This window comes from Eubalaena glacialis, chromosome 11 (genome assembly GCF_028564815.1).
Source record: "Eubalaena glacialis isolate mEubGla1 chromosome 11, mEubGla1.1.hap2.+ XY, whole genome shotgun sequence".
NCBI classification, from domain to species: Eukaryota; Metazoa; Chordata; class Mammalia; order Artiodactyla; family Balaenidae; genus Eubalaena; species Eubalaena glacialis.
Window position 1 is genome coordinate 108,862,835 of NC_083726.1, and position 11,557 is coordinate 108,874,391.

An 11,557-nucleotide genomic window follows, 5' to 3' on the forward strand; every position below is an offset into this window, starting at 1 on the left:
GACAAAGTGAGAGAGTGGCATGGACATATATACACTACCAAACGTAAAATAGCTAGCTAGTGGGAAGCAGCCGCATAGCACAGGGAGATCAGCTTTGTGCTTTGTGACCACCTAGAGGGGTGGGATGGGGAGGGCGGGAGGGAGGGAGAAGCAAGAGGGAAGAGATATGGGGATATATGTATATGTATAACTGATTCACTTTGTTATACAGCAGAAACTAACACACCATTGTAAAGCAATTATACTCCAATAAGAAAAATAAAAGTAAAAATAAATTTTTAAAAAAAGAGTGCATCATCAGGAAGAATGAAACTTGTCCAAAGTTTAGTCAAGCTCAGGGGAATGTTAAGGCCATCTTGGTCATTCCCAACAAAATATTAATTGATTACAAAGGGAAAAGAGAAACTTTCCAGTGAAGTCTGGTAGACACCACATTAACCATGTGAGTAAAGTGAGCATCATCAATAATGGAAGAAATAAAACTGCATCTTCTGAAAGGTTGCAGTGAGAAAAACAAAGCTTCACTGCATTATTGCTCTGCTATTCAATAATCAGACAAGTTTAAACTGAAGAACATTTTACAGAACATCCAGCTTGTAGTATTTAAAAGTATCAGGTCATGAATGTCAAAGAAGGCTAAGGAACTCTTCTAGATGTTGAGAGACTAAGGAGACAAAATAACTAAATGCAGAAAATCATTCTGATCTGGATGTTTTACTCCAAAGAACATTATTTGACAACTGGCAAACCTTGTAGAGAGTTAGAGATGGTAGCACTGTGTCAATGTTAATTGGTTGATTGATAATTGTATTGTGATTAAGTAGGGGATTTTTTTGGTAGGAAATATACACAAAAGTATCCAATGATACATGAAATTTTATAATGAAATTCATCAAATTGGCAACTAATTCTCAAGAGGTTTGGGGAAAAGGTAAGTTTTTTTTTTTCCTGTACCTATCATCTTCTTATAAGTTTCTGATAGTTTCTAAATTAAGACAAAAATTGTATAAAGCCAACCAACAACATTTTTAACACTTTTTACCCAGAAAGTCCAATTTTAAAGTTTACATCATAGAAATAAAAGTGCTACTATTTAGAAAGATATTCAGAATATTTATTGCAGCATAGTTTATGTAGCAAAAATCTGAAAAAAGTTAATGCTCATCAATAAAGGAGTGAAAAATGTATAAATCCACACTATAATGCAACTCAGAACTATATGAAATTTCCATAGGATATTGTTAAGAATAAAAGAAAAGCAAAATAACAGAAAGCAGACATAATTTGTTCACATTTGTTGTAAAAGAAAAGGTGAATTAAATCATGAATATAAATGCACGGGTTCACTCTGGATTACATTATCACATAAAGAATCAGAAGGGTATATTTTAGATTGCTAACATGGGTTACTCTGTGGCTAGGACCCATGGAGATGATCGGGGGAAAATAGAGAAGCGAGGCTGGTGTTTCACTGCAATTTTAAATTCTTACTCCTGAAGATTAATGTTAGGCAAAAGAACTTTGATCCTTGATTATTCCACTATCACTTTTAAAATTTTAATATTGGCAAATCCATTTGAAAACACTGCTGCAAGTTTCAGAGTAAATTCTGTTTTCCTTGATGGCAGCACAGCTATTTTCTTTAGCTGGTCCTTTTATGAAGAATCTGCAGAAGAGAAGATGAATACTTAGTTAATCATTGTTGCTGAAGACATCCATTTGTGTTTTCAGTTAATACCCTCCCTTAATTAAAAGGTAATTCAAATATTCGAGGAATTTTCAAATACCTTGATTCATTAAACATTCCAATATCTCTGTAACTTAGTATTACTGTCTGTGATTGGCAGACAGTTCCCCGAGAGTCTGTTTGCAAATGACAGAGCTAAGAAGAAATTTGTGCCCATAATTCTATGCTAGTATTCTTTCCATTGTTCCATGTCATCCATTAGATTAAAAACAGATTGAGTCACATGAACTGCTCACTTAACGTTTCTTGTCTTTTCGTATCTTATTGTACAATAGTTATAATAATATTTATCTCATGATATTGTTATAGAGGTTAAATGAATTGATGTTTGTAAAGAACTCAATACACAAACTGACCCATGTAAGCCCTAAATAAATTGTACATTTGTTGTATTACTTATCTATAAAACAACATGTTAAATACAATAGTAAAGTTATCTCTAAAATACTGTAGTCTTAGTGATTTATTCTGTTAGGAATTTATTTAACTTAGGAAAAAAGTTCAAGAAGGTATCATGGAAAACAGACCCATGATCATCAAAGCTCCCAGAATAATAATAGACAAGTAAGTATTGGATTTTCATATTGGAAAATACACTGTTATATTTGAACTTATACACCTTTATATTTGAATTTTGTATAGGTGGTGTTGAGTGAATTTGGCATGAGGAGAAAACCCAGGTTAGCATCTTCATAAGTAGCCAATCAGGTCATGTCCAGTGATACAACTCTATCCTTAGATGATACACATCCATACTTTTATTCTCCATTCCAAAGATGTCTTCAGTTGACTTCCTTAGATTGATTAATTTAGAGCAGTGAGATAGAAAATAAGTAATATTTAATGATGAGATAGGAGTGAAGGGAAAATAACACATACTATTCATTAAGTTGGTTACCATAGTGAATGTTTCTTATCACTGCTGTAATAAATTGCCACAAATTTTGTGACTTAAAACAACACAAATTTCTTATCTTACAGTTCTAGATATCAGAAGTCCAAAACTGGTCTTAAAGGATTAGAATCAAATGTCTGCAGAGCTGCTTTTTGCAGGCACTAGGGGAAAATTTGTTCATTGACTTTTGCAAGTACTATAGGCTGCCTGTACTCCTTGGTATCAGTCAGATAACTTGGAACTCTGTGTTTATCTTCAAGTCTCCTCTGAGCCTGCCCCTACTTCCTTCCTCTTATAAGGACTCTTGAGATTACATTGGGCCCACCCGAATAATCTAGCAGAATATTCTTAGCTCAACATTATTAATTTAATCACACTCATGAAGTCTCTTTTGCACTTAAAGTAACATATTCATAGGATTTGGGGATTAGGACATTTTGGGGGACCATTAGTCTGCCTACCAACATAGGGATAAGATTTGAGTTTACTGGTTTTACTATTTGTATTTCTAATTAAATATTTGATTATAAAATTAATACAAGTGCACAAAAACATTCATAAAATTTTTAAAAATCTCAATAACATGCAATTGCTGACAGCATTCAGGATTATTTTGTTCTGTCTTGTATTTCTTGTTTGTTTTTTAACATGATGATAATCATACAAAACAAAAATTGTATACAGTTTTTTTAATTGCTAAAGATGGCTTAAAAAGCATTTAGAACTTTCAAAACAGAAGACTACATTGTTTCAGTCCCCCTTTCCATATAAAGTGTGAGTAGTTTTGAAATAATAAGTGCACAATCATTATTGTTTTCAAATCCTTTTGCTTTGAAAACCAAACCAAAATATCTGTCATTACTCCAGCTAACATTAATTTTCATCCTTTCAAGTTCTTTAGTACCAAGAACTATGTGAGTTCATTTTGGTGGATTTGTAGGTGCTTTAAGGAGATGAGTTCTGTGATAAACAATAAATCAGATTGCCTTTTAGGAAAGACTCACATCTCTGAATCCAATGGAGAACCATCCACCCAGGTCCATGTCCTCTTCAGGGAAGTAAAGTTAAGTCCAATCCACACGTAGTTTGATTGTTTTAGGGTTTTCTGTATAAAAGCCTAAAAAGAGGGTGAGGAGTAACTAAATGAACAGAATAGTTTAATAATTTAGACATACTAAGTAAGATTTTAGAATTTTACTGGGCAACTAACATTTGCGTGAGGATCCTTATACTAATCAATTCATACCTTATTTACACATACATTATATACTACTCGCATGTACACTACTTGCAAATTGAATACAAATATTCAGACCAGAATTAGCATGAGTCAAGGGAGGCACTGGCTTTGAGCACAAAATTTAAAAGGGCACCAAAAACTCAGTAATCAAGATAAAAAATAGTTTAATGAAAGGGTGGGAAGAAATTTGAGATAAGCCATTTTTAACTGCAAAAAGGCCAATGCCATAAGCATGATACTAAACCACTTACCATTTCAAGTTGGTCCTGAATAATTAGTAGATGAGATTTTCTTCCCAAACAATATTCATAACTGTCACTCCAACTTTTCAACTCATTAGAGAACCAATAACACTTTTCTTGATATTTGAGCCATTCTGATGGGCACATTCCTACAAATTGACAGTGAGGATACTTACATATTGTATGAAAAAGAGTAGAGCTATGATAAAATCACTCATAACAAAGTGTTTAGATTCAGAAGTTGTCCAAAATACATATGATAGTTCATAGGAGTTAAGAAAATTAGTTTTGTAAGATGAAGCAAAGCCTAGACAGAGGTAAAGAGACTTTTTTCATGTCATAATCAGATATGGTTACTAAAATAATATGAATAATTACGATGTATATTGCATTAATGTTATTTGAGAGATTAGATAAAATATTATCTATACCATTTGCTTAGAATGTATCCATAAAAAGTTTTAGCATCTGTGTCATTCTATCTGCGGAAATTGTTCTTTAATATCTCCTAATATTAAGTAATACTAAGTAACACTGAGATGAATAACAGTTTTTTTAACTTCTTTATTATTGCAAGTTCATCAAGTCCTTTGATTTTCTTAAATTTAAGTTGAGGTATTCTCAAATTGAAAATATCTGAGACTTTTAGAATAATAATGAAGAAAAATGTGGTATAATGTAAAAATATAAGCACAGACAAATATAACTATTCAAACTTGTCACCTTTACAATCTCCTTTTTTTATTGAGATAAAATTCATGTAACATAAAATTCACCATGTTAACCATTTTAAAGTACAAATGCCATGGGTTTTAGAACATCCACAAGGTGTGCAAAACTCCAAAATATTTTTATCACCCCAAAATGAAACCCCACAAATATTAAGCAGCCTCTACCCATTCCCCCAACCCTGAGCCTTGGCAATCACTGGTCTACTTTCTGTATCTATGGATTTGACTATGATGAATATTTCATGTAAATGGGATTATATAATGTATAGCTGTTTGTGTCTGGCTTTTTCACTTAGCGTAATGTTTTCAAGGTTCATCCAGTTGAAGCATGTAGCAGCACTTCATTCTTTTTTATGGCTGTATGGCTGTATGATATCCCATTGCATGGAAGTAGCATCTTTTGTTTATCCATTTACCAGCTGATGAACATTGGGTTGTTTTGGTTATTATCAATACTACTTCTATAAACATTCATGTATAAATTTTTGTATGGATATATTTTTCCATTCACTTGAGTGTATACCTAAGACTTGAATTGCTGGGTTATATGATAATTCTATGTTTAACTTTTTGAAAAACTGACAAACTATTTCCCATGGTGCTGAAGCATTTTGCATTCTTATCAGCAATGTATGAGCAATTTTTCTATAACTTCACCAGCACTTATTTTTGCTTGACTATAGGTACCTGAGTGAGTGTGAAGGGGTTTCCCATTGTGGTTTTGATTTCCCATTTCCTTAATGATTAATTATGTTAAGCACTTATTGGCCTTTTGTATAGTTTCTTTGGAGAAATGTCTATTCATGTCCTTTGCCCATTTTTAATTGAGTTGTCTTTTTTCAAGCTTTAAGTTATTTATACATTCTGGATAGTGGACACCTAATTGATATATGATTTGCAAATATTTTTTCCCATTAGGTGTGTTGTCTTTTCAATTTCTTAAAATGCCCTTTAATGAACAAATACTTTTTACTTTTGATGATATCCATTTTATCTATTTTTTTCTTTTGCCACCTGTGTTTTTGATATCATATTTGAAATCATTGTCTAATCCAAGGTTATAAAGATTTATATCTATTTTTCCTTGTAAAACTTTCATAGTTTAGCTCCTACATTTGGGTCTTTTATCCATTTTAAATTGATTTTTCTGTACTGCATAAGCTAGGTGTCCAAATTCATTCTTTGCATGTGGATGTCCAGTTGACACAGCCCAACTTGTTGAAAAGACTGTTCTTTCCACATCGAATGGTTGTGGCACCCTTGTGAAAAATCATTTAGCCATAGGTGTATGAGCTTAATTCTGGATCAATTCTATTCCATTGATCTACATGTCTGTCTTAAGTCCTGTACCACACTGTTTTTATTACTGTAGATCTGCAGTAAGTGTTGACATTGGAAAATGTGAATCTTCCAAATTTGTTCTTCTTTTTCAAGGTTGTTTTGCTCTTCAGGGTCCCTTGCAATTTCATGTGAATTTTAGGATCATCTTGTCCATTTCTGCAAAGAGGCCATTGGAATTTTGATTGGGATTTCTTTTACTCTGTAGATCACATTGGTTAGTATTTCCAGCTTAAACAGATTGTGATATATACATACAATGAAATATTATTCAGCCATAAAAAGGAATAAAGTGCTGATATGTGGTACAACATGGATGAACTTCAAAAACATTATGCTAAGTGAAAGAAGAAAGACACAAAAGGTAAAATATTGTATGAGTCCATTACATGAAAATTCAGAATAGGTAAATCCATAGTGACAGAAAGCAGACTGGTTGTTGCTAGGAGACAGGGGGAGAGGAAATGAGGAGTAATTGCTTATTGGGTATGGGATTTCTTTTTTGGGTGATGAAAATGTTTTGGAAGTAGATAGATATGGTGGTTGCACATTTGAATGTCTTAACACCATTGAATTGTTTAATTTTAAATAATTATGTTTGTTAATATTACCTCAATTTAAAAGGAAGAAAATTAATAGGAAATTCAAATCTTATAGTTCAATTATACAGTATTTAGACTGACTTTAATGAATGCTCAGTGGTGTCTATATGATTCTACGTTTACATATCAAAGCTGTCTTACCTCTGAAAAGGTTCCATTGCTATATATAACATAATGAGGAATTAGAATGTAAAATACATGGTAAAATTATGATATTTCAGTTGGATTAGGACTAGTACATGTAAGACAGACAGATAATCTGAAAGAAAAGAGTGTTAATAAGTAAATCATAATATATATGACATTTTTATATGGGATTAAAGGGGACTGTAAACTAGTGGATTTAAGAAAAATTCTTTGACAAATAATTACAAAATAAATCAGTATGTACCTTGTTCACATATCGTACTATAAAATAAATGTCAAACGCTCAAAGAGCTAAGTGTTAAAAACTTAAACTAAAAAAAAGTTGAAAGGGGAAAGAACAGTTTTCCAAAATTCTGTGTGATTGCAAGTTCTAAGCTTAAAAATCATAACAGATAATTTGTTAGATGTAATTACTTTTATCCATTACAAAAAAGGATAAGAGACAAAAATAGTTATTTACATACTTCCTTATGATCACAATTAACTTTCTATATTTATATGTCTCAACATGGTTTTAAACTCCTAGAGGGAAGAGCCAATTTGTCATGCTCTGTTTTACAACTCTCCTCCCACTGCAAAAAATTTCAAAATGTATGAATCAAGTTTTGAGTAAAAAGTAGATTTATATCAAATCTTTGTTAATTTAGTCTACTGCATACCTGTTCAATAGGATTTTTCAAACTTAGAAAGTCCAAAAGATTAAAAGTGGTATAGGCCAAAGCCTTAAGAGATACCTTGATGGTCTGTAGCTCTTGAAACACAGTGGCCTGCATCCTTCTTACTTATATTTCCTCTTGTGTTACTATTCACTTTCAGGTATTCAAAATCATCTTGCTGGGTGATATTTGAATTATTTCCTTTTTGGCATTTTAGCAACACTTCCTGAGAAACTTGAAAACAGGATTATTTTAAGATTGGGAAAATGTCTTCTCTCGGCACTGTCTCAGAGACAAATTCTTCGGAATGATTCTGATGATTGGAACAAGAAATAACTGAAGGAATAGCTAGAAATTTTCTTTTAAAAATGTTTTGTTTTTTTAATGAAAAGTAAATTAAAATATTACACAATTAATTCACTTATAACACATGTATTTGTTGCGGATCTACTCTGTGCCAGGCATTGTCATAAGAACTGGTAATACAATAGTAAATAAAGTAAAGTTCCAGTTCTAGGGAGTATACATGCTCTTTCCATGCTTTCTTAATCTTTTGCTGAAGACTATGATGTTGTATTTAGCCCATTCTACTATAATTATTTATTTAAAATCTGTTTCTTCCACTAAGATATGAGATTTCTCACCATGTATGTTCCTTTTTTTTAAATTTGAAGGATTTGTAGTAATGTTTGGGGTCTAGTAGTTGCTCAGTAAATATTTGGACAAAAACAAGAATAAACTAAATACAATCTTAGATAAAATGTATAAATTTTTAAAGAAAAATAATGGAATTCAATCTATTCACAAACATCTAAGAAATCCAAAAATATGGTTTCAGATACATTACATACACACACACACACACACACACACACTTTTCTTCTAGTAAATTGTATGCCACTTGAGAATGAGATACTTACTTGATTCGACTACTTATTAAATATGTTACTGGGGGGTATAATATATTGCTTTATACATAGTAGCTCCTTATTAAATCTTTGTTAGTATAAAGAAGAATGAATGAATGAATGAAGATGAAAAGAGTCATGAGACAAGTAAAATTTTTTTCATATTTTTATTTAATTAAGAGCTTTTAACTTACCTAACAGAAACAGGGTGATCAAAGTCAAAACCAGAATACCATTTACTGTTCCAGATATCCCCAGTAAGATTTTATACCAGCGCAACACCACAGAACAATCTGAGAGATTAATCACGTAAATTAGTTTAGAAAAGCCCATTCCTATGAAGTGATAGCAATTGTAATAATAGGATTATACACAATATGGGTTTTGAATATCAAAGAATATTAGGCAATAAAAACATAAAACTTAAGTAAAGAGAAAAATACATATTTATTTTATCTAGTAATGATAATACTCTGGGTGATCAGAATGGTGGGACTAGAAAAACTACTTTTGAAGTTGCCACTCCCAATCAAGAAAGAGCATAGTAAACCACACAGAACAGTATTTCAGAGAATTAGTACAAAGCTTTTCTCTTGTAGTAATATTGACAAGATAGTAAAATAAGATTTATCAGAATTCAATTAATTAATATTTTTCATTCCCACATTGTTTTTGAATATTTTGATATATTACTAATGATAACCAATAAATTCCAAGATTTTAGCACGTGCAATAAAATGCCATTATTTTAAAAATCAAATAAATGTTTATCAGAAAACGTTATGATAAAGGGTGTGGAAGTCTGTTCAAATTCAACTCAGACTCAATTACTTCTCCTAAATATCATGGGACAACTTTCACAATATGAATTTGAGGCATGTTAATATTCAGCCTTATGAAGAAAATAGCATTTTCATTATCCTGTAGAGAAGTGGTATAATTTAACTTATAAGGTTAAAACACAAGCCTTTTACCATCAAAAAATAAACATATTTTAAACAAACAAACAAACAAAAACCAGTGACTCTTAAGAGTGTTCACACAAAAATCTTAAAAATATTAGTAGTAACCAAAACATACCATGAACATGTTGGATTTATTCTAGGAATACAAGGGTTATTCAATAGTAAGAAATCCATTAATATCACATTAATAGAGCTAGGGGGAAATGTATCATCATCTCACAGAGGTAAAAAACACAAATTATAAAATCCAACAATTTTATGCTAAAAAATAAAGCAGAAATAGATGGGTACTTGTTCAATAGAACAGTTTTTTGCCTAATGAAGCTAATATCATATTTAATAGAGACACATGAACAAAAGAAAAAACAAAGAGGAAACTAGAAGTAAATTTAAAAAGAAGTGCTCCAACCTGATCTGAGGAGAACTAAACAAACAAACAAACAAATGAAAAAACAGAATATCATGAATGCAGACTTGAACAAGTGGAAATTCAGCCATGTTTGGATTGAAGGCTAAGTGTCAGAGATAAATGTTCCTTAAGTTAATTGATAAATTAGGAAGCATTTAGTATACTACAAAACTACATCCGTTTGTTTTTGATTTTGTTGTTCACAGTGAAAGAGTCTGCAAAATCTATTATAAAATTATTTGGAAGAACAAACAAGTGAGAATAGTTAAGTAAACACTGAAAAAGATGGAAATATGAAATTGTCAATTAGATTCAAATGTAATATGTTTTACTTACTCCAAACTTTACTAAATATTAGCAAGCTTTACTAAATACCAGCAAAATACATCAGTAAAGAATGGTTATTAGCATATGCCACTTGAATAACTAAGAGTTGCAAATTTATTATTTGCAGTTTCTCGAGCTCCTTTTCTGCACTGACACATTTTGGTTTCCAAGTGACATCTACAAACTGAATGTGAGAAAAGTTTTCACAGAAGAGCCACTACATTTTGTGGTCTTTCATGTTAACATCTGTATTGTCCAAAACAGACTTTTTCACCTGGTGGAAAACATATTTTAAAATTTTTGACAAGCTGAATTAAAAATTGGTATTTTAAAATGTCATATTTTATGCATGGTAAGGAGGTGGATGACTTGCACCAAATATTCACTTTTTAACAATTAATTTTAATTGAATGTGTATATTTCCTAAGTATATCCTTAATAATATGAGACAGAATATTACTTTAAAAGCTAATATCTGTTAGTCCCACATTGATAAATGAGACAGAGACAGAGAGAGACAGAGAGAAAAGACAGAAGCAGAGACAGAGAGAGGGAAACATCACAAAAATGAAACAGCCCAAGAACAGGAAAAAAAAAATACAGAATAATGGAAACTACTATCCACATTAATATTCATATTAATATTAACTCATATTAAATCCACACCCATATTAATCCACAGCAATTAAAAAAAAAAAAAACCCTGAATTCCATACCTTGACATTTAAGTTGGGATGTTTGGATAGAACTCCTTTTTTTCAACTGTACGTTCAAGGTCATGTATCTTTCTTCATCTTGCATCTTCAAATGTGAGTGAATGTGTGTGTATAAGTGTATGGGGTTTTTTTTAATATGTAATAAGAGAAGAATAATAAGTCTGCTGCTCTTCAGATATTGTCCTCAAATGGTCCACTCAGGGTACATAAAAGGGTTCACAGTTTCATCTACTGGTGAAAACCTCAAAGGAAATGTTACTTTTTAAAGTTTATTTCCCATGACAAACATAACACATAATTCCTCAACTGTCCACCACATATTGAACTTAATATTATGTTTTGTTCTTTTAAAAATGTCTCCTGATAAACCTGTAAAGTCAGGGGAATGAAAATTATACCCTTTTTGAATTGAATTAAATAATATATAGCTAGCTGCCTTTTGCATTAGCTTAAATATGTGAATTTTCAATTACATTTCCTAATATATTAATATTTATTTTAATAGCTTGCAATTACCTAACAATTAAATTATTTCTTGATCCTAAAACAACATTGATTACAAATTATATTAATAATTTAATAGCATAATTTAAAGAAAAAATACTGGCAGCATTTTTTTGGCATTCTAAAGGCA

The 11,557-nt window shown here is 31.2% G+C and overlaps 1 protein-coding gene across 2 annotated transcripts; it reads right to left on the reverse strand.

Annotated features, from left to right (window-relative positions):
* Nucleotides 1-1,557: 1,557 nt before the first annotated feature.
* On the reverse strand, nucleotides 1,558-11,008 carry KLRF1 (killer cell lectin like receptor F1). Of its 2 annotated transcripts, XM_061205770.1 has the most exons (6): nucleotides 10,924-11,008; nucleotides 8,701-8,799; nucleotides 7,677-7,832; nucleotides 4,134-4,273; nucleotides 3,647-3,759; nucleotides 1,558-1,666 (listed from the first exon to the last, which is right to left on the reverse strand). In XM_061205770.1, the coding sequence occupies exons 1-6, from the start codon at nucleotides 11,006-11,008 to the stop codon at nucleotides 1,558-1,560; spliced, it is 702 nt and encodes a 233-aa protein (XP_061061753.1). The 2 variants fall into 2 exon arrangements, with proteins under 2 accessions (XP_061061753.1, XP_061061754.1); XM_061205771.1 differs by lacking the exon at nucleotides 7,677-7,832.
* Nucleotides 11,009-11,557: the final 549 nt, after the last annotated feature.